Source organism: Diceros bicornis, chromosome 13, assembly GCF_020826845.1.
Source record: "Diceros bicornis minor isolate mBicDic1 chromosome 13, mDicBic1.mat.cur, whole genome shotgun sequence".
NCBI classification, from domain to species: domain Eukaryota; kingdom Metazoa; phylum Chordata; class Mammalia; order Perissodactyla; family Rhinocerotidae; genus Diceros; species Diceros bicornis.
The window spans coordinates 18,624,772-18,652,645 of NC_080752.1; the positions used below are offsets into that span (position 1 = coordinate 18,624,772).

Genomic DNA, 27,874 nt, shown 5'->3' on the forward strand with positions numbered 1-27,874 from the left:
CATGTGGTAGGGCTGTCTTCTTGAATTACACAGCATTGCAGAGTCACGGGTTCTCCCTAGTTCGTATTTGCACTGTACAACCTCATAGGTGACAAACACAGAAAAAAAAAGCAGCCTATCTGATTGCTTATAAGCTTTTTTCACAAAATCAAATTAAAGTCTCTGGTGAATGTGAAAGCTATTTTTGTTTCTGTTCAGTCATTAAGCTGATATTCTGCATGTCAATTAATAGTTACAGAGAAAGCTGTTGTAGGAAAAGATTGCCTGTTATTCCTTGGAGATTTTATACCCTCTTTGTCCAATTTTGTCGTAAATTGAAAGTCTCTAACGTTAGCTATTCTATTAGTTTTCTATTTGCTGCCATAACAAATTACTGCAAATTTAGTGACAACACAAATTTATTATCTCACAGTTTCGTAAGTCAGAAGTTTGGTCGGCTTAGCTGGTGTTTCTGCTTCAAGTCACACAAGGCTGAAACCCAAAGCCTTGGTAGGGCTGAGCTCTGGGGGAGAATCTGTTTCAAGGCTCATTCAAGTTGTTGGCAAAATTTAGTTCCATGCTGCTGTGGGACTAAAGTCCCGTTTCCTTTCTGGCTCTTGGCTAAGGGTCATTTGCAGCTTCTAGAGGCCACCATCATTCCCTGGCCCACGGCTCCCTTCATCTTCAAAGCCAGCAACAGAGGGCTCATGCTTCAAATGTCTCCTGCCACCTCTTCCACTGCCTCTCTCTGACTGGCTGGCTGACTCTTCTGCCTTCCTCTTCTGATTTTAAGGGCCCATGCGATTAAATAGAGTTCAACTGGTTAGCAACCTTAATTTCATCTGTAAAGTCTGTTTTGCCAAGTCACCTAACATATGTTTACAGGTATAACACCAGGACATGGAGGCCAAATTCGGCTTACCACAGAAACAACCACTTCTTAGGGATTTGTTATTATATCTTCATATTTTTTTCTTTTCCTATTCTTCCCCCTGGAATCTAATGTTTTAAAAGTTCTAAAGACATGCAGGAGAGGGACTGGTCAAGAGAATGCCATGTCATCTTGGAAGACTAAATGTTTCACAGAGGCACTCAAAAGGAGGAAGGGAAGGTTTTGTTGGTGCGTGTTTAACAGATTGCTGGTGGCCCGACCTGTAAATGAATCTGATGGGCCACTGTTAGCCTCTGTTAGGGTCAAGTACCTTTCTATGCTGTCTTTTATCTGACAGAATGTTGTTATCTTTACTGATATCTTTTTATGCAAAATTAAAAGTGAAATAGAAACTCAGTCTTTCTATTGAAACTTTATGCTAGGTTAGAATTTCTAGGCGATAGATGACATCTACTTGGGACATCACTGAAGTCTTAGTTATAATGTTTACATTAAAGAACCTTGCGGATCTGTGTGGATCTATGGTGTGAGAAATTTAATTTCAATGCTATGATTTAAAGAATGAAAGAAGAGGAAGATTGGCACAGATGCTAGCTCAGGGCTAATCTTCCTCAAGCAAAAAAAAACAGGAAGATTGGCAACAGATGTTAGCTCAGGGCAAGTCTTCCTTAGGGGAAAAAAAAAAAGTAAAGAATGAAAGAAATGTGGTTGAAATTAGTGAAATGGAAACAACCACATTGAGTGTGGATAGAAGCAGTTATTTTTCCTAAAAACATACTCCATATCAGTAATAGCAATTAGGTACTAGTTTACATTAGACCAAATGGTTTATAGTTTAAAAACAGAAAAATGTTCAGTTTTAAAAACCTATTAAATACATGAATGTAAAATTAATTATTATATCCCGGCCATTCTTTCAAGTCTTAAAATTTGAATTTCAAAAACATTTTTGTTTTCAACATTTTCCAACTTGAGAAATGGCTAGGTACTAAAATAACAACACTTTTACAGTATTGTGTATTAAGGATTTTAGGACATTTTTATTTATATTGCATTACAGCCTGACAACAACCCTGTGAAGTAGACAAGGTGTGTTACTAGCCCTATTTTACTGATGAGGAAATTGAGACTCAGAGCTAGTTGTGGAATTAGAACAAGAAGGCCTTGCAATGAGATGGAAGCAAAGTGCATGGGACAGACCTATCTCAGTTCAAGTTTAGTCCCACTCCACTCTAGGATTTAAAATACTTCATGTTTTCGGAGGTGGCAAGACTGATAGATGGTTTATGATTCTCTTTTGGACAGGATTATTGCATGAAAGGTCTCTGCTCAGCATAGCCCTGTACTCTCGCAGTTACCACCTGCCCACAGGCCGTACTTACTCTCGTCCTCTCCAGTGCCCCCTGTAACAAGTCTTGCCTTAGAGTGTGAGAGAGGGCTGCAGTTGCCTGATTGCCCTTCCTCTCACTGAGTAGTAAATTTAATTCAGAGGGGTCCCAGCAGAAATATATTAATATATTCCCAGCCTTTGGTACCTGCCTTAATCTCATCTCCCAAAAAAGCAATTTTAGAGTCATTCCCTAATTCTCTTTCTCACTGCTAATCAGTCCCCAAGACATTCTGTTTCCTTACCTCTGTAATACCTCTAATGAGGCTCCTATACTATATATTTCTATTGCTGCTGTCTTAAATTAAGGTCTAACGGTCCTTTGCCTAGAATATTGCAAAAACAACTAGTCTCCTTTCTCTAACCTATCACGCATTTTGCTGTAATTGTTTTTTTTCTCTTTTGTCTCTAAACATCCAGCATTGCCTTCCTGCTTAAGACCTTTGGTTCCCAGCTCTCTAGAGGAAAAAGTCCAAGTCAACGCTGTCACATTCAACCCCCAACTTACCCCATCCAGCTCTTGCTGTTCCCACCAGACAGCACGAATTTTCCATCTTTGTGCCTTGTCTAGCAGATATCCTTGTGTTCAAAGACCAAGCTTCAGGGTCACCTTATCTGTAAAACTTTTCTTAATCTTCTAGGCATTTCATTCATATCTTATTTCCTTCTCTAAACTCGATGAATACTTTTGATTCCTGTCTTCTAGAATAAGCTTGGCCTTTATTGGCAAGCGCCATTTGGAACATGAAAAAGAAGATAAAAAAAAACTAGAAGCTTAAAAGGCAGTGTACATCATTTAAAAAATAGAATATTAATTAGTATAGCTCAGCTTTTATTTTTCTTTCATGTAAGTAAAAATACATATGAATTCTATTTGAATAGGTGTTCATGCATAGACAAAAACTATTTTATTTTGGACAACAGGATATTTTAAACTGATACAGCATATGTATTATTTAAATTTTGTTAAATATATTTAGGTACTTCTTAAAATGATGGGTGAATTTAGGAATAAATTACTTTTCAGCATACTATTCCCAAAAGAAACCAATTTTGAGCAGCATTTGTCTGATTTTGATTTTGTGACAAAGCAGAAGGACACTTGTAATTATTTTAAACATTATACTTGCTTATACTATTTACTTTTCAAAATTAAATTACACCGAATTTAAATGTACATCATCTTCTAGAAATTATAAACACTCGTGTACTAATATTAGAAGCAAACTAGCCATCTGCACAGCTGACTAGGTGCCATAAGGCATGGTTTCTCACTGTGGATGTGGCTCATTAAACAAGTGCTCAAATGCTAACACCCTGTTCACATCCTCTTGTGCTAGCAGTGAAATAGATACTGAAATAGACATTGGAAGAGAACCATTTAGGAGTAAAACCAACATCTCCATGTGGAGGATTTGTTTTTGCTTTTCTCTTCTAAGTTCCTAAGGAAAGTTTCCACTGATTCCACCATCTCATTTTGATGTGTCAAGTGAAGCTGATATAAAGCAGGACTAAGATCTCAGAACTGGTTCTCACTTGTGCAGCCTGTACCATTTGATCTCGATCTTCCTAAGGTGACCAACCTTGATGCCTGAGAAAAAAGAAAAATGTAAATACATTTTGAACTATAGGCCAGTGGAGCAGTGAGTAAAGAAATTCCTGGGGAATTTCTTATCCAGTTTAATATTTTTATGCTCCTTTAAAATGTTTATATATATGCTCTGTAGAGACATTTGATAACATTCTCAGGAGACACAATAATAAAATCTCTTCCAAAGTAATCCTTATAGAATAGGGCATTGCATGTCTAATTTTCAAAACTTTTCCTGAATTTAAATAAATTCAGTAGTCTTTCCTTGAGACTAATGTACACAGCAATGTATTAAGTATTTAGAATTCATGATTTGAAGTATAAAATCAAACCACTTACTTGAAATCTAGATGTTCAATTAGCACGTAACCATCTATAGAAACAAAAATCATTATTACTAATCTGCAAGTTACAGAGATGATGCTTCATTGAGATTTTTTGAAAACAGTGATTGAAATTTTATGGGCGATAAGCTGATAACTTACATTTGCCTTTAGAATTGCGACATATCACTAGATTTTCTTCAGTGATATCAATGACTTCCAGTTCTTCTCCAGGGGTTATTGGCAAATCAAATATTCCATTTCTTGAATTACTGGTACATGCCACTGCTGTATTGATGACAGTAATCTCTTTGTCATACTGAAATGAGAAGTTACTAATCAGACTATACTTGCATAGTTTTTATTCTTTTTCATTGTAGCAAAATTAATGGAGGACATAATATAGTAACCTCAAAATAAACCCAACATGCTAGATATTCAGCAGTTAAATAACATCTAAAGGACTAGAAAATAATAGCAAAATATTCAGTGAAAGGAAAGTTATTTAAGGAAATAATAGTAAAATGCCACAATCTTACATTTGTTTGGTATGATCATATTTTCAAGTGTTTTCACACCCATTATCTGATTGTACTAGAATGAATTCTAGATGAGAAGGGTATAACATGGGTACAAATTAAGTAATGTGGGTGGTATGTTAACTGTCCCGGTAATAAAGTTACCACCAAACCCAGGAAAGGAGAAGTTAAAAAAAAAAAAAAAAGAGGGAAAGAGAAAAACCTCTGTGTAGTACATTAGAGTTTATAATGCTCTTACATATCTGGCATGTCTAGATGGCACTCTTTCCATCCTTCCTCTGTGGGCGGGCTTATATATTCTTATGTCTAGCTATAGCACACGTATTTTAAAGTAGTAGGAATGGACTGTGGGGAACAAGTCCCACTCTCCTTTTGTGGTCAAAGACAGGTGTTTGTGAAAAAACTGATGAGGAATTCAACTTCTGACCTCAGGGGAGTTTTTTCTGTGTGATAAACTAGCCAGCCTCTACATCTACAGGTACATCACCTTCTAATGTACTGAAATCCATTGACTGGAAAAAAAAAATAGTTCCAGAATATGTAGCTTACATTTACAGATGTCTCCTTCACCAAATTAGAGTGGCCAAACATCTCCCTTTGCTCAGGACAGTCTCTATTTATAGCTAATGTCTCTATTTATAAGAACTTCTTATTACGATCAGGTGTGCCGCCTCCTACTCTCAGAAGTGTCCTGAATTCGGATGATAAATTATAAGATCACTCTATACCAAATGAGATCTGAGCCATAAGATAGATTTGTCTTTTGCCTAGCAAAGTAATAGCTTCCTAACTCATCTTACTTTTCCAGGCCATTGTTCCCTGTGAATACACAGTGATTTTTTCAAAATGCAAGTCTGATTAGGTCACCTTCCTTTTTATAAAGTTCTGAAAGATCCACATTTCTTAGCTTGACATTCAAGGTCCTTTGCATACGGTCATCCCCCACACCCCCATCTCTGTCCCCTGTATGGAAGCCACGTCAAGCTCTATGATAGCCCTGAGTACACCCTGTTCCTTTCATATTTCCCTGCCGTTGCTCGTGCTGTTTTCTCTGCCTGAAATACTCTTTTTTCTCTTAACCACTTTGCATGAAGACTGTCATGACTGCTGTGAATAATTTACTATTTAACTGCACTTTGTATATACTCCTATTATAGCATTTAATAAACATATTGTCTTATAAAATGAAAGTGGAAGACAGTTTTATTCATCCTTGTATGCTCAATGTCTGGCACATATGAGGTATCCAATATTTTGTGATTTGAGCTGATAAAAATTATTGAAATGGCATAGTTTTTCTAATGCTATATCAAGGAAACCCACCACAGATAATTAGGAAGAATGGACTCATACACATGTGAGAATGGGAGTTTCTGTCCCATATGGACAGTCACAAATACATTGGGGGAGAAAAGCACTAGATGGAATGTAGAGTCTTTTCAACAAGTAATTGTTACACACTTGCTTTTCAAGCTAATCAAATAACATCACAGTTTGAAGTAAATAATTGCATATCACAATTTCTAGACACAGTAACCCTAATCGGCTTTGGTCCAAGCAGGAGTTATTAATGATTATGAGGAATTTGTGTACATTCCTATTTTAGTTCCAGCCCCAAAACATTTTTGGATGTTTACAAAGTGTATTCTGCTCTGCACATGGATATGAAGATGGATAATATAACCCTTGTCCTCTGGGATCTCCTAGTTTAATTGATGAACATGTAATTGCAATAATGTTAATGTTTTGTGATAAGCTAGAGGTTTGCTCAGGTATATAGGTATACAGAGGAAGAGTAATTTCTTTAATCAGCAAGTGTGGGTAAGTCTTCCTGGAGGAAAGGAGATGCCTTGACTGGGTCTTGAGAAATGATCAAGAGCCAGTCAGATGGAGAAAAGTAGCAAGAGTTATGTCTACCACACGGTTGAAACAGACCAAGTAAATGCCCAGAGGAAGGAAATAGCAGGAAGGATAGAGGTGGATGTTCGTTCAAGGGACAGAACCATGAGCAGTTTGTTGCCAGAGCACAAAGTGCAAGGTGAAGAATGGCAGGAAATAAAACCAGAAAGACAAGCAAAGGTCATGACATGAAGGGCTTTATATACCATGTTAAGAAACTAATCTATATCCATTTGGCAATGGGAACTTTTGAAAGATTTTAGGCAGAGTAGTGACTTGGACAAATTTTATGAGCAGTATACACAACTTCATCTCAATCCAGTGTCTGGTACATGGGAGGTATTCAATATATGTTTCTTAAATTAATAAATTCTCACTGTGACAACAGTTTGTGAAATCAGAAGGGAGGACCATTTAATGCTCCATGGACTCACTCAATGAAGAAGGAGTCAAGGAGGTTCAGATGCTGCTTCATTCATTCATTCACTGAACACTATTTGTCCAGTTTGATTTTGGGAGCTGGGGGCAGACTTGGATGAGACAAAAATCTCTCCTTCAAAAGGGAATCAAGAGTTCAGAATATAAACACACACACATGCTGTAATACAATTGATCAGTGTTATAACGGATATGTGTATAATAGATATATAAAATATGCTGAGGGAGTAACTACCTGGAGGGGTTAGGGAAGAGTGGGTGACGTTTGAACAGAGCCATAAAGAGGAGCTTAGGAGTTTTTCCAGGCAGAGAGAATAGCCTGTACAAAGGCATGATAATATAGTAATGAATCAGGAAAAAATAAAAACATCACCTGTTAAGTCAAAGATTATGTCTATCCCAGAGAGGAAGAGGTGCAACACACTGACAGAATCTTTAAAAATAGAAATTCCAGGCTCTAATATTGTAGAGGAGAACATACCTCAAATCTTTCTCTGAAAAGTTTTTCTTCTCTTTCCATTCTGTTCTTTTCTAAGTTTTGCTTCTTGGTTCTGAAGAAATTTCTAGGAGATAAACTGGGAAGAAGTATGCAATGGGGTTAAATGTACAATAATAAAACTCTGTTTCCAAATCTATAAACTCATTCTATTTCGGAATAAATTCAAGTATAACTTTGTGTATGTGTATAATTTTATATACAATCATTTATGTGTGTATTATATACGTATGTGTATATGTGTGTGCATCTGCATGCACACACATCTCCAGAGCAGACTCAAAACAGCTGCACAGGGTTAGTAATACCAATTGCCTTCCCCTACAATTAAAGAAAAATTTTTTTGATAGCGGGATAATTTGGAATAAAATCAAGTTGGTCAATTTAAGTTAAACAAGAAACTTCTCTGAATCAAATTTAGAAGCATAATTAACTTGTTAAAAAAAAGAAACTTAGGAAATTTATAAATCTTTCCACTCTTGAGATTATTTAATGGAAAACAGTAAGGGTAAATGGCTTACATTTCGTGGTTTTCCAAGTTGTCAAGCCTAATTGGGGAATCACAAGTCTATGCCTTAATCAAAGAACTGTTGTGTTTGCTGAATGATTTGGAGAAGGATAGAATTAAGAAAATAAAGCAAGATGCTGCAAAATATGTGCAAAATTTTTAGCATGTAAAAGTTGACAACCCCGCAGCAGAGGCTGATGATACCATGACTCCTCCCTGTTGCTCCCCCTGTGCTTCACATGGGGGTTGGGGCTGCTGTTTAGCAGTTTAAAAAATTGACAGAAGGAAAAATTTAGTCAAGCAGATCCTGTCAGTTTTATTCAGCAGTGTCTCCTACATCTGTTTTGTTCTATCCAGGATTCCAGCCACTGCCATATTTCCCTCTTGCCTGAAATACCATCTTCCTCTGGTCTCTCCTCTCTCAAATCATCTTCATACCTGCCTCCAGAGTCATCTTTCTAAAATTTAATTGATCATGCCACTCTTGGTTAAAACCTTTCAATCTGTCTCTACTGCCTATAAGATAAGTCACATTCCTTAGCGTGGTACACAGGACATTTTATAATCTGGCCCCAGTGTTCCTCTCCAGCTGCCCTTTTCCATGTATATACAAAGTCCACATGGAACATCTTAGAAGGTGGGCTCTCATTTCCATGTCTTCACACCTGGGATACTCTTCCTCAACTTCTCTGAAATCTTGTCATCATCTTTGATTAATAAAGGGATAATAAAAGGATTGAACGAATATAGAAAGCATTTCTTATTGGTAGAATAAGTTATGGTAGAAACCATTTAAAAAGGAACAAAGAGCACATAGAAATTGATGCATCAATCTACAGGAATAATAGCATTTTCAAATTCACTCAGTTGAGAATAAATCAGTTTGTTGTAAGAAATAGAAAAGCACTAGAAAATTGTTTCCTAAAAAGACTTATGTGTAGTCATTAAAATACTAAAAAGCTTTTTTGGGTGGGAGTCAAAAACTTCACTGATATTTCCTCTTTTGGAATTCTGTTTTGCTATGCTATGCAAAAGTATGTAAGAGCATGAAGTTTAAGGTGGACAGATGTTTTTCTCGTCTGTGAGTACACTTTTCCAGTGTGGGAAAAATAAATTACATCAAGTCTAAACCTAAAGAAAACTTAAGGGAGGGGCCATCCTATGCCATCCTGTGAGTTTAAATTTGACATAGACTGATGTCTGATTTCTTTTGGGGTGCCCCTGTAGGACTTTTCTAGACTCTCAGGTTTCTCAGAGCAGACAGACCACACAGTGTTCCCAGCTCAGTGCTATTTAGACAAGGATTTCCCCAACACGTCTGTTCAAGTACCTCAGATCCTACCCCATGTCCTAGCTGTTGAGGAGAGGACTGGAGCACAGACCACTAAGGAACCGTCTGAGACAGTAAAAAACAACACCTCCCAAACTGGGAACATTAATCACATGAATGAAGTTAGATTTTGATAAAACATTTTTTTTTAAATTCTAACGAATGTTGTCATAACTAGAATTATATTGTAATTTAGGGAAATCAGTCTTACTACATGATATCTAGTTTCTCTTAAAGTTTCATTTAAGTTCTAACTGGTGTATTATTTAAGTTCTATCTTATAGGGAAAATGTTCTTACAGTCTAAAAGACTGTCAAGTTTTTCATCGTTTGATAAGGGCTGGCTTGAAATCTTTCCTCGTTCCCCATCCACCAAAAGCAGGGATGATGATGATGATCATGTTTGTGACACTTTACATTTTCCTATTCTTTCTCTTTTAATCCTCTCAACTGTGCTATAATGTATGTATTATTATTCTCATTTTGTAGATGGGGAACCTGAAAATCAAATCTAATGACTTGTCTAAGGTCACACAGCTAGTAAGAGGTATAAATTGCAACAGATAAGCTGTAAGGTAAGTGCACCTGTGTGCCTACCTTTCTGATTCTTCAGCACCTTTTTTCTCTTTTTTTTCCTTTGGTATCAAAAACTTGGGCTTCCACGTTTTAAGTTTATCTTCATCTCTGAGGAGAAAAATATTTTGAGCAAGCAAATTAAGATGGAACTAAAACATTTATGGAACCATCGGTACTTTTTGGGCAATTATGTTTTACAAAAAGATTTACAAGTCATCTAGAAGTATATTTTGATAATCTGTTGCAAGGCCAGATAGTAAATATTTTAGGCTTTGCAAGCCATACCATCTGGTATAGTAACTACTCAACTCTGCTGTTGAGACTGTATTTACAAAAACAAGTGGCCAGCAGTACTCGGCCCACAGACCATAGTTTGCTCACCGCTGGTCTGTAGTGATCCAAATTTGAAGCCAAAAGCAAGAGATCAGCCTAATTATAATCACACTTCCTCTCCTTTCTGAGCCTCAGTTTCTTCACCTCTAAGATGTGAATAATAATACTAATAACCTTCACTATGAGACAAGACTGATCCGGCTAGTGTTTTTTTTTTTTTAATTATTTATTTATTGTCCCCCAAAGCCCCAGTAGATAGTTGTATGTCATAGCTGCACGTCCTCCTAGTTGCTGTATGTGGGACGCGCCTCAGCATGGCCGGAGAAGCAGTGCGTCTGTGCGCGCCTGGGATCCGAACCCCGGCAGCCAGCAGCAGAGCGCGCGCACTTAACCGCTAAGCCGTGGGGCCGGCCCCCAGCTAGTGTTTAGCATTAGTAGAAGAGGACGCAGGGAAGGGACAGGGTATCATAGAATGAATACTTTTTGAGCAGCTATGTATTGAGTCTTATGCTAGGCACTTTATGGATGTTAACTAATTTTGTTTTCACAGTAAGCATTGCAGCCATCCTTTAAGGTAGTCATTCATGTAGTTTTACAAAATAGGAAATGCATGATCAGAGAACTGGGTAACTTATCCTGGTCATGGAAATAGTGACTATGAATCCAGGTGTGTTTGACTCCAAAGTCTTTGGTCTTTCATCATGCCTGCTGCTTCAAAACATTTCTTTGCTGGCATGACAAAGTGACCAATATGTCCATCATTGATATGAGCAAAACAGGACCCTACTCCATCAACCATCTATATGTCTGTGGTGTCTGCACACCTGAACACTAGGTAAATCAGAACCACAGGGATGTTATGTCAGAGGAATTTCTAAGAGTTTCAGAGACATTGTGTCACCATTTCCTTCAGATTATGGTCATGAGTGTCCAACAGAATGTCAAGGACTCAGCTTTTGACCAGCATTGAAGATCAGCTTAGGGAAGGCTTTTAAGAAGCCTTCCAGGACTTGTCCAGGGATCTCTGTCCCTCTCTCTTCTCAACGTCTGTTGCCTTGGGAGTCTGTAACAAGCAGCTCAGCAATTACTCCTTTTCTAACTGTCTGATGGCCACTTGTTTTCTCTCTCCACTTTAGGTTCCCAGAAGATTGGATCCAGGCAGATATTCCAATGTGTCCCCCACAAGCTCAGCACAGTGCAGGCATTTACCAAGTGTTCAGTGAGAACTCAGGCATGGACTTGTTTGGAAGGAGCTATAGCTGTGAGGGCAGGGAACAGGCAGGGCAAATGCCTACTTAAAAGCTTATTTTTGGGGCCAGCCCAGCGGTGTAGTGGTTAAGTTTGCGCCCTCCACTTTGGTGGCAGCAGGTGCGGACCGACACACTGCTCATTAAACCATGCTGTGGCGGCATCCTATATACAAAATAGAGGAAGGTTGGCACAGATGTTAACTCAGCAACAATCTTCCTCAAGAAAAAAGAGGAAGGTTGGCAACAGATGTTAGCTCAGGGCCGATCTTCCTCACCAAAAAAAATAAAATAAAGCTTATTTTCTTTACTGATTATAAAGCAGTATATCCAGAGTATTTAAACAATTGGAACCAGAAGTAGAAAAGAGACAAAATAAGCATAATCTGACCTCTCAAAGACATCCAACTTTCCTTCTAGACATGTTTCTAAGAACTTTTAAAAACTGAATTGAGATCATACTGTACATATAATTTTGCATTTTGCTATTTTTCAATTGTCATCATAAGTATAACCATCTCTCCATGTCACTGAAAACTATTTACTACATATTTAGCATGTATTTAAATGGTCACGGTGAGTACTACACTATAATATACTTAGCAAAGTATTGTATATTTGGATATTTGGGTTGTTTTAAGCACTTCCTTTTTATAAATAACTCTGAGATAGACATTTCTGAACATAAATTTTTTTTCTTCATTTTCCCATTATTTTTTCATTAGAGCTAATTGCTTGAAGTGAAATTATTGGGTTAAGCAAAAGGTATGGGCATTTTGGATACATATTGCCAAATTATTCTTTCAGGGAGATCATCATACCATGGTATACCCATGCTAGCCATCTGAACATTATGGTCAACTTTGCCTCTGTGTCAACTTACTTTAGCTTTTCTAGGGATCCAGTTAGAGAGCTTAATGAATTTGGCAGAATTGGGATTGTTACTGCCATATTAAAGGTTAAGAAACTAAGGTTCAGAAAAGTAAGATGACATGCCACATGTCTCACTGGTGCCAAGTTGTAGAAGCTGTTCCCATGTCCTTTCCAAGTTTTCCCTCTTCTTCATCCCCTCACTGACTCTAGGAGGTGTTCTAATGAACAAAAGGAAGTGAAACATAAAGAGAAGTCTGGATTATCTAGCAACAATTTAATCCAGAGCTGTTTAGGCTACTCCTTAATCTAATACCTACCAAGACATGACATGCAGACTAGCCAAGCTTACAAGAACTCAGGTATCATCTTCCCTCTCTCTTCTCATTCCAAATTCTGCTACTTTCCATCAATGTTCCATCGCTACAAATCCTTTAATATTTGGTTTCTCTGAGGCCAAATTACCAAAGATTTACTTTATCACATGAAAAAGAAATTGGTCACACTATAATAGGGCTAAATGATTTGGTAAATATCATTTAGTCATAAAATATTCCTTACGTACCTACCATATCTTAAGTGCTATATTAGGAGCTGAATAATAGAGATGAAGAGGATATGGTTTCTACCAAAAGATTTCACAATTTAATAAAATCCTCTTAAGTTCTCCCCTGAAATATCTTCTCCTCTCCTTCATTTCTTTAGCTGCCCTAGAACACATTTTGATCATCTTTCACCTAAGCGATTGTAACTATATTCTAACATATGTCCTATTTCTGGCTTTCTGTCAAAGTATTCTGTTGAAGGGTTGGATTACTCTTCCTGAAGTGTGACTCTGATGATATTCTCCTCTTGTTCAGAGTTCTTCTGGACTTCCTCATTTGACAGTCGAGCAGAAGAATATTCTGAAAGGGCCTCCCAATACAAAATGACTAGATCCTGAATAAAAGTTTTTTCATTTGTTTTGTCTTAACAAATTGGTACCCTTTACACTTAGAGTGAGTATTACACATAGTACCTCCACCAAATAAGCTGAAACCAGAACAGAGAGCAGTAAGCAGCATGCAAGCACAAAAGGCAAGTTTGTCCTGAGGAAAATGCTAGTATCAGCACCACAAATATTTCAGAAGACTGAACCTCAGATCAAGGGCAAGGTAGGAGTTAAGACAGATTGTCATATTGGATTTTTTAAAAAGCCAAATTCAGCTCTTTGCTATTTATAGGAGACACAGTGACTGAAAATAATAGAATATGGAAAATAGACAATTAAAGGATCAAAAATGTATACTAGGCAAATACTGACTAAAAGAAAGGCAAGTAGGTGTATTAATATCGGGCAAATTAGACTTTAAGACAAAGAGTATCACTAGGAGATATAGCATGGTGTAGTAGGAAAGAGAATGGATTGGGAGTCCAGTTGCTTGAGTTGGATCCCTGGTTCTACCACTTACTAGCTATGTGAGCTTGGGGACGTAACTTAACCTCTGTTTCTCTTCTATAAAATTTGTATAATAATAGTATCTACTTCACAGGATTGTTATGAAGATTGAATGAGTAAACATATATTAAATGTATAAAACAGTGACTGACTCACAGTAAGAGCTATATAAGTATTATTTTTATTAATAGTATTATGGATAGAGATGGCTAAAACACAATGAAGAAACAGTTCACTAGAAGATACTTTTAATTTTGTATGCAACTAATAAAAGAGCATCAGAATATATAAAGCAAAAAATGATGATAGAACTTTTGGAAGAAGCTAACAAAACTACCATCTTTGTGTGAGATTTCAACCCATTTTTCTCAAATATTGATGAATCAAGCATCTAAAAATTCATAAACCTACAGAAGATTTTAACAAGAGAATTAACACGTTTAATTTAAAGGACATAAATTGATCCCTGTATCAAACAATGAAAGAAGTGATATTTTTCTGAAGCGCCCATGGAACGTTTACAAAAATTGACCACATACTACACATGAATCATGTCTCAGAACATGTCAAGGTACTGAAATCAACTACTTTCTCAGCATACTAATATCATATTAAGTACTTTCTCAGACCACAATGCAATTAAGATAGAAAGGACACTGGAATAGAACAGAGAGCATGGAAATAGACCTTCAGATATATGGAAACTTGCTATGACAAAGATGGCATTGCAGACCAATGGGGAAAATAGAGACTATTCAGTTATTCATGCTAGGACATTTATCCATGTGGAAAAAAATTTAATTGGATCTCTACTTCACTATAAATACAAAAATCAGTTCCAGATAGAGCTAAGGTTTAAGTGTAAAAGGCAAAACTTTAACAGTTTTAGAAAATATGGGAGAATATCATGATCTGGGGATAAAGATTTATTTAAAAGATATAGAAAACAAAAATCATAAAGGATAAATTGACAAATTCAAATATATTAAAATTAAGAATTTCTATTCATCAGAAGACTTGAAGTTGAAAAGTCAAGCTACAAAGTGGGAGAAGATATTTGCAACACATATAACTGACAAAGGAGTAGTATCCAGAATGCATAAAGAAACTCTTGTCTACAAATAAGAAAAAGACCAGTAATCCAGCAGAAAAACAGGCAAAGATATGAACATGTCTTCTATAGAAGGAAAGACATGAATGGTGAATAAACATATGAAAAGGGGTTTCAACCTTGTTAGTAATGAAGGTAATACAAATTAATACCACAATGAAATAGTATTTTATAACCACTAAATTGGCAAAATGGAAGAATTCTTTCTGTGCTAAGTGTTGGTGAGAATGTGAATCAATATTCCCCTTGTATATTGCTGGGTAGAATGTGAATTGGTACAACCACTTTGGAAAACAATATAATTTGCATTTCTCCCCTCTTCTAAGTATATATATCTCTGGAAAAATTCTTGCACATGTTCACAGGAGACATGAATAAAAATATTTGTAGCATTATTATTCATAAGTGTAAAAAAATCAGAACTACCCCAATACCCACCTACAGGAGAATGGATAAACTGTGGTATATACATACAATGAAATATTATAGAACAGTAAAAATAAATGAACTACAGTGGTAAAAAAGGGATGGATTTTATTTGAGAAAAAAAAGAAGTTGCCCAATTCTATATATAGCATGATACCATTTTTATAATGTTCAAGTTCCAAATGAAGAATATATTTTTATCATATGTGTTTGATAACACTATTTTTTTTTTTGAACAGGACATGAAAGGCACAAAGTTTAGGAGAGTGGTTTACTTTGGGAAAAAGGCAATGAGATAGGCTAGGGGATGTGTGCAAGGTAGAGAAGCCAAGGCATTGGCTATGTTCTAGTTCTGAGGTTGACTGATGGGTCCAGGGGAATTTATTTTATCATGCAACTTACATAGGTTTCTTGCTTTCTTTTGATTTTTATAAATATCACATAATTTATTTTTAAGAAAAAGAATTCATTCTTAACTCTAATTTGATATTCCAGGGCCCTCCTCCACCTCATGCTAAATTATATTTCCTGCTTTGTAACACTCTCCTTCCCGCTCATGTGCCTTATGGTCCAATGCAACTACCCAAACACACGTGTTTCCATTTACAAAGTTGTCCACACACCCCTCTACCTGCATACCCTCCCCTCTGCCTCTCTTCTTGATCCCTAGTCTCCATCCGTCAAAATGTGACCTATCCTTCCTGCTTCAACTCGGCATAGAGACTATTCTCATCCCCTAAATAATGGAAATGGCCACCTATTCTGAGCTTCCAGATTATTTTGCACATTTTTTTAGCAGGTCTTTCTTTGCTAACTGATTTAACAAACTACGCTTTGGTATGAGGCCACATGATACAATTGGGAAGCCACATTCCCTACCTGAGGGAGTTCCCGTATAGAGGAGGACACAGGCAAGAAATAAGACACTACAACTATGAGAAAAATGTTCTGATAAAAAAAGGGTACCTATCCCAGATAGATACAGACAGCAGTAAAAATCTGAATTCATTTTTAAATAATGAGGGATAAAATAGTTAACCAGGCAAAATGCATGGCAAAGTGTGTTACAGGTAAAACCATTTTTTTGTGTTCTTTTTTTTGGTGAGGAAGATTGTCCCTGAGCTAACATTTGTGCCAATCTTCCTCTATTTTGTATATGGGACACCACCACAGCATGGCTTGACAAGCAGTGTATATGTCTGTGCCTGGGATCCAAACCCATGAACCCTGGGCCATTGAAGTGGAGCACGTGAACTTAACCACTATACCACCAGGCTGGCCTATCATCCATCTATCTATCTATCTATCTATCTATCTATCTACCTACCTACCTACCTACCTACCTACCTATCTATTTTTGGTGAGGAAGATTGGCCCTGAGCTAACATCTGTTGCTAATCTTCCTCTTTTGGCTTGAGGAAAATTGTCCCTGAGCTAACAGCTGTGCCAATCTTCCTCTATTTTGTATGACACACTGCCACAACATGGCTTGATGAGTGGTGTGTAGGTCCACACCAGGGATCTGAACCTGTGAACCCTGGGCTGCTGAAGCGGAGCATGTGAACTTAACCACTACACCACCAGGCCAGCCCCCATTCTTTTGTTCTTAAATTCTCATGTCCTTGGAGAGGCCTTCCCAGCTATCTACTCTAAAATGACTACCAATCTGCTCCCAACACACACACCCTATGTCCACTCTCTTTCAAAATAGTCAAAGCAACCAAATTCCAATGTATAATTATAGTTTTATTTTTTATTTATTTGTCTGTCTCTCCAATCAGACAGAAACAGGAATTATATCTGTTGTGTTCACTGCTTTATACTCAATGCCTGGCATATAGTACATGCTCAATAAATATTGGTTGAATGAACTGATGAGTGTGGAACAAATGTGAAGCTTTCGAGATGCTGGACAGTTTGTTGAGTTCAAGGAACTCTGAGTAGTATAGTAGTATAGTATAGTATAGAACACAAGAATGGTAGGTGAGTGGGAAGTACAGGTGAGGCTGAGAGTTTACCAGGGCCTGGATCATTAATGAATTTTATGTCTTCCTAAGCAGTTTGGATTTTATTCTGGGAGCGATGGACAACCACTAACCATTTTCAAGCTGGTGGATGGTGAGTTTTGTGACATTATCACATTTGCACTTTAGAAAGTCTGAAGAATCAACTGAAGTGGAGGTGAGGTGGCCATTCAGGAAGTTGTTGCAGCAGTGCATCTGAGAAGAAATGAGGACCTGCATCATGGCTGTGCAGCAGGGATGGAGAAGTGGGAACGTTTTCAGAGTCATTGGAACAGAAGAGGCTGCACGGCAGGAAGGAAGGAGGAGTCAAGGACAACGCCTAGGGTTTTGGTTTGGGCAACTGTGTGTTTATTGAAACAATCACCAACACAGAGATTAGAAGAAAGGGACCATATTTGGATGGGGAGGGTTGAGATTATGAGTCATTATGGAATTGTGAATTTCTTTTTTTTTTTTAAGATTTTCTTTTTTTTTATATATATATATATTTTTTTATAATTTTATTTATTTATTTTTTCCCCCAAAGCCCCAGTAGATAGTTGTATGTCATAGTTGGACATCCTTCTAGTTGCTGTATGTGGGACACGGCCTCAGCATGGCCGGAGAAGCGGTGCGTTGGTGCGCGCCCAGGATCCGAACCCGGGCCGCCAGCAACAAAGCACACGCACTTAACTGCTAAGCCACGGGACCAGCCCTAGAATTGTGAATTTCAAATAGAGTTATCCAGCAGGCTTATTAGAGTAGAGGAGAGAAATCTGATCTCAAAATTTTGATATCATTAACATAATGATTATAATTAAAGCCCTAGATGTGGATGAGATCATTCCAGAACATATAAAGGAAGAACTGAAATAGGAAATCTGAAGACTATATAATTTTTTGGGTGGGGGGAGGTGAGGAAGATTGGCCCTGAGCTAACATCCATTGCCAATCCTCTTGTTTTTGCTTGAGGAAGATTGTCCCTGAGTTAACATTGTGCCAATCTTCCTCTATTTTGTATGTGGGACACTGCCACAGCATGGCTTGATGAGCGGTGTGTAGGTCCACACCCGGGATCTGAACTCACGAACCCTAGGCCGCCAAAGTGGAGGATGAAAACTTGACCACTATGCCACTGGGTGGCCCCAGGAACACATAATTTTTAAAGAGATGAATGTTAGAATTAGAACTCACACATACACAAAACCAAAAACAAACAGTTTGGAGGAGCAACAGCCAAAGACGAGGAGTAAGAAATAATGATAACATGGAAACCTGGGGAAAAGCTAATATTTTTTTCCTTTGAAGGATGGCATAGTCAACAGTTTAAGATATTCTAGAGAAGCCAAGTAAGGTAAGGACTTAAAGGTATCCATTGGATTTAACAAAGAAGTTATTAGTCACCTTACCAAAAGTAAGTTCACTGGTATCATAGGAACAGAAGTCCAGCTGCAGTGAGCTTGGAAAGATGAGCAGACGAGAGCTTTATTTTCAGCCATTTAATTGAGAGGGAAAAGACAGATAACAAATAGCTAGAGAGGGGGCATTGAGTTTCGGGTGCTTTCTTTTTCAATAGATTATAGTTATTGAGCCTTTGAGAACATAGGTTCTGTCAGAGAGTGCTTGCTATCCCCTATGTTGCCTTGTACATAGGTTATTAAATAAGTGTTTGTTGAAATGAGTTTCAAATCTCTAGATTCAAAGATAAGAAACAAACAGATTCCAAAGCTCCAGTGACTTTTGAATCACCTACTGCTGTTAGATCATCTATGTTATTCATTGTTTTCCCTTCTTGGTGGGGGGCACTATCACAAGTTGACTTTTTATCCAGTATCTAAGGATCGGAAGAGATGGCCCTCTGACCATATTTAACAAAGCATCAGGAAATGGCTTCAACAGCAGGGATGACCAATGAGGTACGTTGACTTACTTTGACTCTTTTTCATTTATGTCCACATCATCATAGATAATAGCTTCTTGAGACCTAAGTTCTAGGGTCAAGATAGGATCAAAATAGTCCATTATTAGGTATGGTTTATACAATCCCTGGCTTTCCAAATTATACACAATTACCTAATTATCCCGGTGCATCCCCAAGCCTGTTTTATGAAATTCTGATCATAGAATGCAAATAAGGTAGAAGGATCAAAGAACAAAAAGATTGTCCATTTTGGAAGAAATCCAACTGAGGGATTAAAAAAATTGATGCCCTAGAATCTCAAACACACACACACACACACACACACATATATTTATATCAATTTGATTTCATGCTGATCTCCAGATGTATGAACTGCTAAAAGGATCATTTTTAGACTAGGTTCCCAACGCCTTAAAACTGGACAAACATATTATATTGCTAGAATAGTGAGAGAGTTTTTCTTAATTCCTACAGGGAAAAATCCAGTTTAATAGAATATTAATGTTGATTTTTCTTCCATGATTTTTATTTCAAACCATTGGCAACTGCTCCTTTATAATAATCTTTCATAAAGTTGAATCTGACTTAGTGCGTGATCATAATTACACATTTTCAGTTTAGGATATTCACATTCCTTGGTGCTCTATATAGAATTCCATAATGTTCAAGTGATTCACCACCTGAACGAGTTTGAGACCTTCTGGCATATTTATTCATAATTTGTATTCAATTATTCATAAATTTGGAAGGGAGTACAATGCATGCCTATTCTAAGTTGGCCTTTTTTTTTTTTTTTTTACATACACCAAGGATATTTTGGGAGATCTATGATTTTACAGATTTATAGAATCTTCGTTTGTTATTTAGTTCAGCAAACTCATATTTGTGGAATATAATATACATTTGAATTGCCAAGTCAGAGTGAAATCAAAGTAGCTACCATGGCTAGAGCCCCAAAAGAAAAACCAACAAACAGCAAAACTCATGGCCCTCTTTTACTGACAGATTCAACTTACTGAACAGGTATTGAGAGCATACTATGCGTCAGGCACCGTGCTCCTTTGCACACTGTTATTTTTATAGCAAAGCAAACAACAGTCCAATGGTCATGCTTAATTCAATTAGTATGTGGACTAATTGATCATGTTCAATTTATGATATTGTAATTACAGTGATCTGGTTGTCGAATCCTTCAAGAGGTTGTGTGGTACATATAAGGTAAAATGCAGATAGACGAGTACGAATCCCAGAACACTGAAGTATGGATGTGGGTCCTGGAGCCTCCCTAAAAAGGGGTGATAAGATCTATTTCTTTGGTATTTTAAGAGGCCTGATATCTAGTAGGCACTTGAGAAATGTTCCTCATCTTCCCCAAAATAAATAATACTGTTGTATAAAATGTTTTCTTTGATTTTGATGTATCAATTTTTCATTAAATGTGGAATGCAGGAAGGATTACTGCTTCTCTTTCCCTGTCCCTGAATCTGCCAGTGCTGAGTAGTTTTATGCCAGCAATAAGCAATGTCACTTACCTAAATCAGGCAGCGAAATGGAAAATGCACTGTTGATTGACAAAAGACACAAAAGGGTTAAGGGAAAACGCCATGTTCAGAAAAATTAGCTGATACATCTCAAATAACATATTGATGACTAGGTTTCTTGATACAGATGTTTCTTGGCAAAGAAGTGAAGCAAACCTTTCCTGCAGCTTTGTTCTGATCACTTCCCCATCTTTTAAAAATGAGCTTATTAGTCCCCAGTGATCACCTGTACCCTCTTCCTAACTAGAAAACCTCGGGCTGTGCCACAGTCCTATGAATGCTCTTCTCCATCCACAGCATTCTATTTCTGCCTTCTGACCTTCCAAGATGCCAATCAGGTCCATCCGATGTGGGATAAGTGTGGAGAGAGAGAAGACAATTCCCTGGAGACACTGGACCCTGTGTACATGTTTAAGCCAAAGGGATGACTTGAGGGGAGAATTCCAGGCCAGGGGGAAATGGAGGATGGTGAATTGCTAAATGGGAGAGGATATTTGGCCCAGGTAGATTGTTTGATTCTCCTCAAATCTCACAGTTAAGGAGATCACGTGGAAGGAATTATGATGTGGTAGAAAAAAAATCCATGTATTTTAAGCAATTAATTTAACTTCAGTCCTACAGGTATGTTGGGGATACTCACTACAGGCCAGGCCCATGTGCTGAGTATACAGAATGATCAGACACAATTTCTGTCCTACAGTAGCTTGGGTTTAGTGAGGGAGACCAAAAGTAAATTCACACAAGCCTTTGTGATAAGGACATCATAAAGGAATGTCCTAAGGCACAGCACTTCCGGGAAAATCAGCTAACCTTCATGTCAGCCTCAATCCTTCATTTCTAGATGAATACCAGCACCTATCCTATAGAGTCACCTTTGTGTTGGGTGAGTGCACCTAAGAGCATATGCCTGGGACAGAGCTGACGATCAGTGATCCCTGCTGTGAGGGTCTGTAAGACCAGACCAGACACTGTCAGGATTCGGTATGCAGGATGGGGGAGAGGAATTACATAGTCACTGGAGTCAGAGAGGTGGATTTGACTCTCCTTTCTGCCACTTAGCCACTTCCCCTGGGCAAGACTCATAACTTTTCAAAGGCTTCGTTTTCCATCTATGAAATGGAGCAACAAGTTTCTTTCTTTTTTTTTTTTTTGTGAGGAAGATCAGCCCTGAGCTAACATCCATGCCAATCCTTCTCTTTTTGCTGAGGAAGACTGGCCCTGGGCCAACATCCGTGCCCATCTTCCTCCACTTTATATGGGACGCCGCCACAGCATAGCCTGAGAAGCGGTGCATCAGTGTGCACCCAGGATCGCCCAGGCTCCGAACCCAGGCCGCCTGCAGCAGAGCGCACGCACTTAACCGCTACGCCACGGGTCCAGCCCTGGAGAAACAAGTTTCCATCTCACGGATTATTGTGAGGATTAGAGATGACACGTGGGAAGCACTTAGTGCTTCCCACACCTATTAGCACATATCCTGCATTCAAGGGCCCCTTGCTCAAAGAAGCCTTTCTTCACTCCTTTTTAATTGGGTCAGGGTGCTGGTAGCTCTTATTTAAACATAGAAACAGAGGCCACAAAAAATGTAGAGTGATATTTCCTTCCTCTAGGTCATTTATTCATGCAGCAGGTATTTATTGAGTGTCTATTATGTCCCAGCCACTATTCTTTATGTTGGAGATAACAGCAGTGGACAAAACAGTCAAAATCCCTACCCTCATGGATTCTAGTAGAGTGAGGCAGAGAGAAAATAGGAAATTTATGTTCTGTCATGTAAGGAAATGTATGGAGATAGGTGCAATTGAGAAAAATAGAGCAGGGTAAGGGACAGGAGGGCTGGAGGTGAGGGTTGGTTTCCCATCTTTCAGAAGATTGTCAGGGGAGACTGCACTGATAAGGTGACTTTTGAGCAGAGACTTGAAGGGAGGGAGGGAGCCACACAGATATCTAGGGGAAGTGTGTTTCTCAGAGAGGGAACGGCAAATGCATAGACCTCAAGCCGAGGTGTGCTTGGCTTGTTTAAAGAAGAGCAAGGAAGTCAGTGCATCTGGAACAGAGGGAGTGAGAAAAGGTTTAACATTTAATAAAACTTACAGCATAGCTAAGACTGGTGGCATTTAATTCTTGGTTTATTTATGCCTCCATCAGGACATTTAATAACGACTATCCTAAAAGGCAGTGTGGGGGCAGGGGGAGAAAAGATTGGGAGTCCTTACTCTTTTTAAATGTCACATTTTCATGGTTGCAACCTCCTTCTGAAAATAAGGCAATAAACTAGGAGTTGGTGTTCAAGAGAGGAGCCCTTAATCAAAAGGCTCAACAAAAGGTAAACAAACAAGTAAACAAATAAAATTCTGTATCATCTTGGCATGTCTACATGCTATTAATTAAAAATTTAAGGTAGAGAGGCAGATTTTGGCAAGTTTAAGGGAACAAATCTTAATAGACCTTCCTAAAGATGGAGGATTTTTCTCTGCGTGTTGTGGATTGCTCCTTTATAGAGGTGTGGAGGCACAGAGACTTGGCTTGTTAGGAAACGTGCCGAGAAGCTTGTGTAGTGCATTGGACTAGGTAACATGGATTTCTCTTCTTACCTTGAGAGTCTCTGCTCTAAGAAAAAGGGTTTCTCAGTAGTATTAATAGATGTTACAGGACATGCACAGGATGTCATGGGAACACAGAAGAAAGACAAATAATCCAGGTTTGGCTAGAGAGGTTCAGGGATGGTGGGCCAGAAGGGATGAAATTTGACCAAATTTTAAGAGGAGACTAGAACTTTGATAATCAAGGAGGCTGGAGGAGGGCAGTGCATTCCAGATCAAGGGAATGTCATGGTTAAAAGCAAGGAGGCATGAAACACCATGGCAGAGTCAGATCTATAGGGTATGTATATGGGGTGGGGGTGAGAGTAAATTTGAGTGAGAGATGGAGCTGGACAAGTAGGAAGGGGGCGGCCGTAAGAGTATTTACTGCCATGGAAAGGGACTGGGTATTTGCTGTAAAAGTAATCGGGAGTCACTGAATAGTTCTAAGAAAAAGAAAATCAGATTTGCATTTTAAAAACATCAGCCTTCTTACCTAGATCAAATTTAAGGGACTGCAGGTATTATGCTAATTTTGTCAGAAGCGTCTAACCTGCTAAGGCTGGAGTCTACCTTTAGATCTCATTGACCACTGGAGCTAAACTCCCTCTTCTTCCCTGGTCAGGGCTACAATTTATAAACCCCATGTTCTGTTGGATCTGTTGGTAGATCTAGATCCAACAGACAATTAGACTTAAAATCACATAACTTTGAGGTTTTAGAATTGAAAAGAACTTCAAGGTAGAATAACATAATTCCATGTCAATATATGTAATGACTTGAGGAAAATTATATTACCATCCCCTATGCTCATAAAATACAGATCTCTATCTCTATATCTCTATGTCAGTATCTATAGATTAGAGAGAGAAGCGCCTCCAGAGACTACCTAGTCTCCCTTCCATTGTATGCAAAAAGAAACTTGAGCCCTATGGGTGCAAAAAGGAAGTGATCTGTTCATGGTTGCACACTGAATAAAAGGAAGAGCTCAAACTAGAATCCAGAAGCTAGACCTCTCATCTCTTTCTACTCCCAGTGAATTGGTAACCTTCCCAAACATTGGTAATTAGCTGAGGTGATCTTGGAGGGTTATTTCCAAGTCTAAGACTTTGAGATACACAGACCATTCAGCTGAAATGTTCATCTCCGCTCTCCATACATTGCCTCGCTTAAGAGAGGCAAATTAGAATATGGAAGTGTAGACAAATAAAACCACTGGAACTTGTAGGGCTAAGAAAGCATAAAAGGACATAATTAATAACATAATGCTTAGTGATATCAACAGGAATATATGCCAAGGGTAATGAGGAAAGTTTCCTTTCTGGCCTTTGCTTGATTAAGACTTTCCCTCTACCCTTGTTTACAACCTTTTCTCATCAATTTTTTCAAAAGGAACATTGTCACTTTCTCATTGTATCTTGTCGGTGTGGTTCACTCAAAAATTGGCAAGGAGTGGGTGATAACCAGGGCCTTTGGTTCTAGTTTCTGAAATCCCTTCACTGTTTCTGGGAACAGAATGGAGAACATCAAGCCGTGTAACTACCAGGCCAACACTGCTAATCCTCTCTTGGAAAGAGAGATAAAAAGAGACTTTTTACCTTACATTTTCTTTCGACTTGGCTTTCTTCATTTTAAATTTATCCTTTTCTTTCTTGAAAAATCTTTGCAGTCTTTTAAGAGCTTCTTTTCCATCTAAACTAAGAGGAATCAGAGGATATAAACAACATGGCGTTTGAGAGAGTACTAGAGATGGGGGACTATTGTAGTCAAAAGGACTAGAGGCTTCAGTCTCCTTTCTAAAACACATCCCACTCAAGGAAGAGCAAGAAAATGCCTTCTCAACTCCTCTTTCTCCTTTCTCACTTATTCCCAAACACAATATCAAAGTCCTCTGCTCTGGGAAATGGACATTTTCTCAAAAGAGAAAGCAATGTGATTAAAAATTATAGCATGTGATTGTACACAATTACAGGTATCCTATTGGTCACAATGGAGTATTACAATAGCTTATCTCCACTATCTCTATGCAAATCCTCCCTACAGATGGTAGGGGCAGGGAAGGGGATCCTTTCTTAAACTCTGGTTTTCCTAGACTAACAGGAAGTACCATCAGCTATGAAGCCAAGAAAGAGATAAACTTACTCTATCTTTGAATAGTTGCTCTTTGTTTTGTAGATATCTTCATACGTTTCTTCACTATTTTCTTCTGAAAATTAAAAAGATAAAAGCATTTCCTTCAGAAATTAACAAAAAAGTATTTTCACTCATTGTAATGAAAATAATTCAGATTCATATTTAACAAAAAATTACTGGGTGCTAGATACTTTGATCTTTTGTTGAAGTAGTTTTTATTGAAACACATGCACATATTTTTACAGGCATATGGTAAAAATAATTAACCTCTATAAAAGTACGTACAAATGAAAAATTAATATTTGCTTCCACCCCTGACTCCAAGACTGATGAGATTTAGTCAAAGAAAGTTGGTTTATCAACAGACTTCTTCCCTCTAATTACCCCTTTCCATAGTTAATAGATAACCATCAGACTCTACTGAACATCAGACATTGTGCTGAATGCTGGGGAAAGAACGGAGAACCAGACACACCTTGAATAATCTTTCCCTTCATAGTATGGCTTTAGCCAAGTCTGATACACTCACACACACACACACACACACACACACGCGCCACATATATTTATATAGCCCAACACAAGACATACTTTGAGTCTACTATGGCAATGGAAGATTTTCAAGTTCAGAACATGACACACAACGAGCTTAAGAGAGTCACTTAACGTCTCTCTGTGCCTCAGTTTCCTTTTTAAAATGAGCGCACTGTGTTTAGCGATCTCTAAGATTGTTTCCCCATATAAAATTCTGACATCCTAAGAAGGACAAAAACAACCAGACTGGCATTTGATTATCCCTCCTCCATTAGCTTTTCATTCACTCATTCAACAATTATTTTTTGAATATCTAACATGTACCTGGCATTATGGTAGGGGCTGGGGAAAATGGTAAGCATAAAGAAGGTAACCATCTAGGAGGGAAGACAGTTAATCAAAGAATCACATAAATAGAAAATTACAACTGTGACAAGTGCCGTGAAAAAGAAGGTCATGGTACTATGAGATTGCACCGAGGAGAATATTCCTTGTGGGGATAATGACTGAGTTGAGATCAGAAGAAAGATTGAGAGTCACTTAGGCAAAGGGACACAGGGGAGGAAAGAACATTCTAGGAAGAGAGAGTAGCTTATGCAAACACCCTGCAATGGGAGCTTATCAAGTCAGAGAAGCTAAAAGAAGGTCAGCACAACTGGATCTCAAGGATGAAGATTGAGTAGAGTATGAGAAGAGGTTGCAGAGGCAGGTAGGGCAAACCACTCAACGCCTCTAGACCATGTTAAGGTCCATCTTAAAAGTATTGGGAAGCCATGTAAGTGTTTTAAGGAAAAAACATTCCTATAATCAGACTTGCATAGTGAAGAGATCAGGAAGGAAGCAATTTCACAATGAAGTTGCTTTTTTGCCACAAGAGCCCCCTTACCAGCATCTTCACCTTCACGATTCTAAATGCATTTATTAGCACATACCTTGGACCACTTCTATTAGCTTGCCGTCACCCCACCCAATTGGTATTATTGAAATATGAATAAATAAAAGACACCTTATCACTAATCAGTCACAAAAATTCCTACTGACAGTTTCAAATGTCTTCCTATGCTTACCATCATCTGAGGCAAATGCGTTAGAGAAGTCCGACTTTGGTCTGTGAAGAGAAAGATACAAAGACCATCAACTTGTTGTACCTTTAAAGTCTCATCACGTTCATCTTGCTGAAGGGCTGGAATGTACTTACCCCTCTCTCCCAGGGTACTCAACATCATCATAAGTCTCCTCTGAGATGGAATTTGGCTTAAAGGCTTCTTGGCCTGGGGTTTCTTTAGTCACCTCCAAGGCCTCCACATACCCACCTGTAAGGAAAACAGAGAACCCCCTGAAGAATATCTCATCAACAGCTATTATAAATGCATTCACCCACGTCATTGGCAATGGAGGCAAGAATAATGAAAAGGCAGATTAAATATGCTAAAACTGGATTATAATCTTGGTATGTGTGATCCTTTGGCAAACCACTTCACCTTGCAGAGCCTTAGTTATGATTTTCTGAACTTGGGATAATGATAACAACACCTGTTCTTATGTGATTGTGGCAAGGATTAATACATTTTTAGGAAGGGTGCTAGTTATCTAGTAAACCAGTAACTCTTCCCTCTTCTTTGATGGTTCTTCTTCCTCTAACCCCTCACCTCAAATGTTGAAGTCCTCAAACGTACAGCCCTGGGGCTTCTCTCCATACATCCAGATGACATTATACAGTTTTGTGGTATTTTTTCTTAACGTAAAAGCTCTTAGACGAGTTGATTGAGCACATGTCA

General features: G+C 38.1%; 1 protein-coding gene across 1 annotated transcript in view; it reads right to left on the reverse strand.

The window, feature by feature from the left end:
• Positions 1-4,203: 4,203 nt before the first annotated feature.
• FYB2 (FYN binding protein 2) overlaps positions 4,204-27,874 on the reverse strand; it is a 104,451-nt gene continuing 80,780 nt past the window's right edge. The window contains 9 exon segments of the mRNA XM_058553855.1: positions 4,204-4,491; positions 7,530-7,623; positions 9,979-10,065; positions 19,316-19,376; positions 20,839-20,867; positions 25,028-25,126; positions 25,572-25,635; positions 27,164-27,204; positions 27,295-27,409. Of these exon segments, the coding sequence (XP_058409838.1) occupies positions 4,204-4,491; positions 7,530-7,623; positions 9,979-10,065; positions 19,316-19,376; positions 20,839-20,867; positions 25,028-25,126; positions 25,572-25,635; positions 27,164-27,204; positions 27,295-27,409 (878 nt within the window).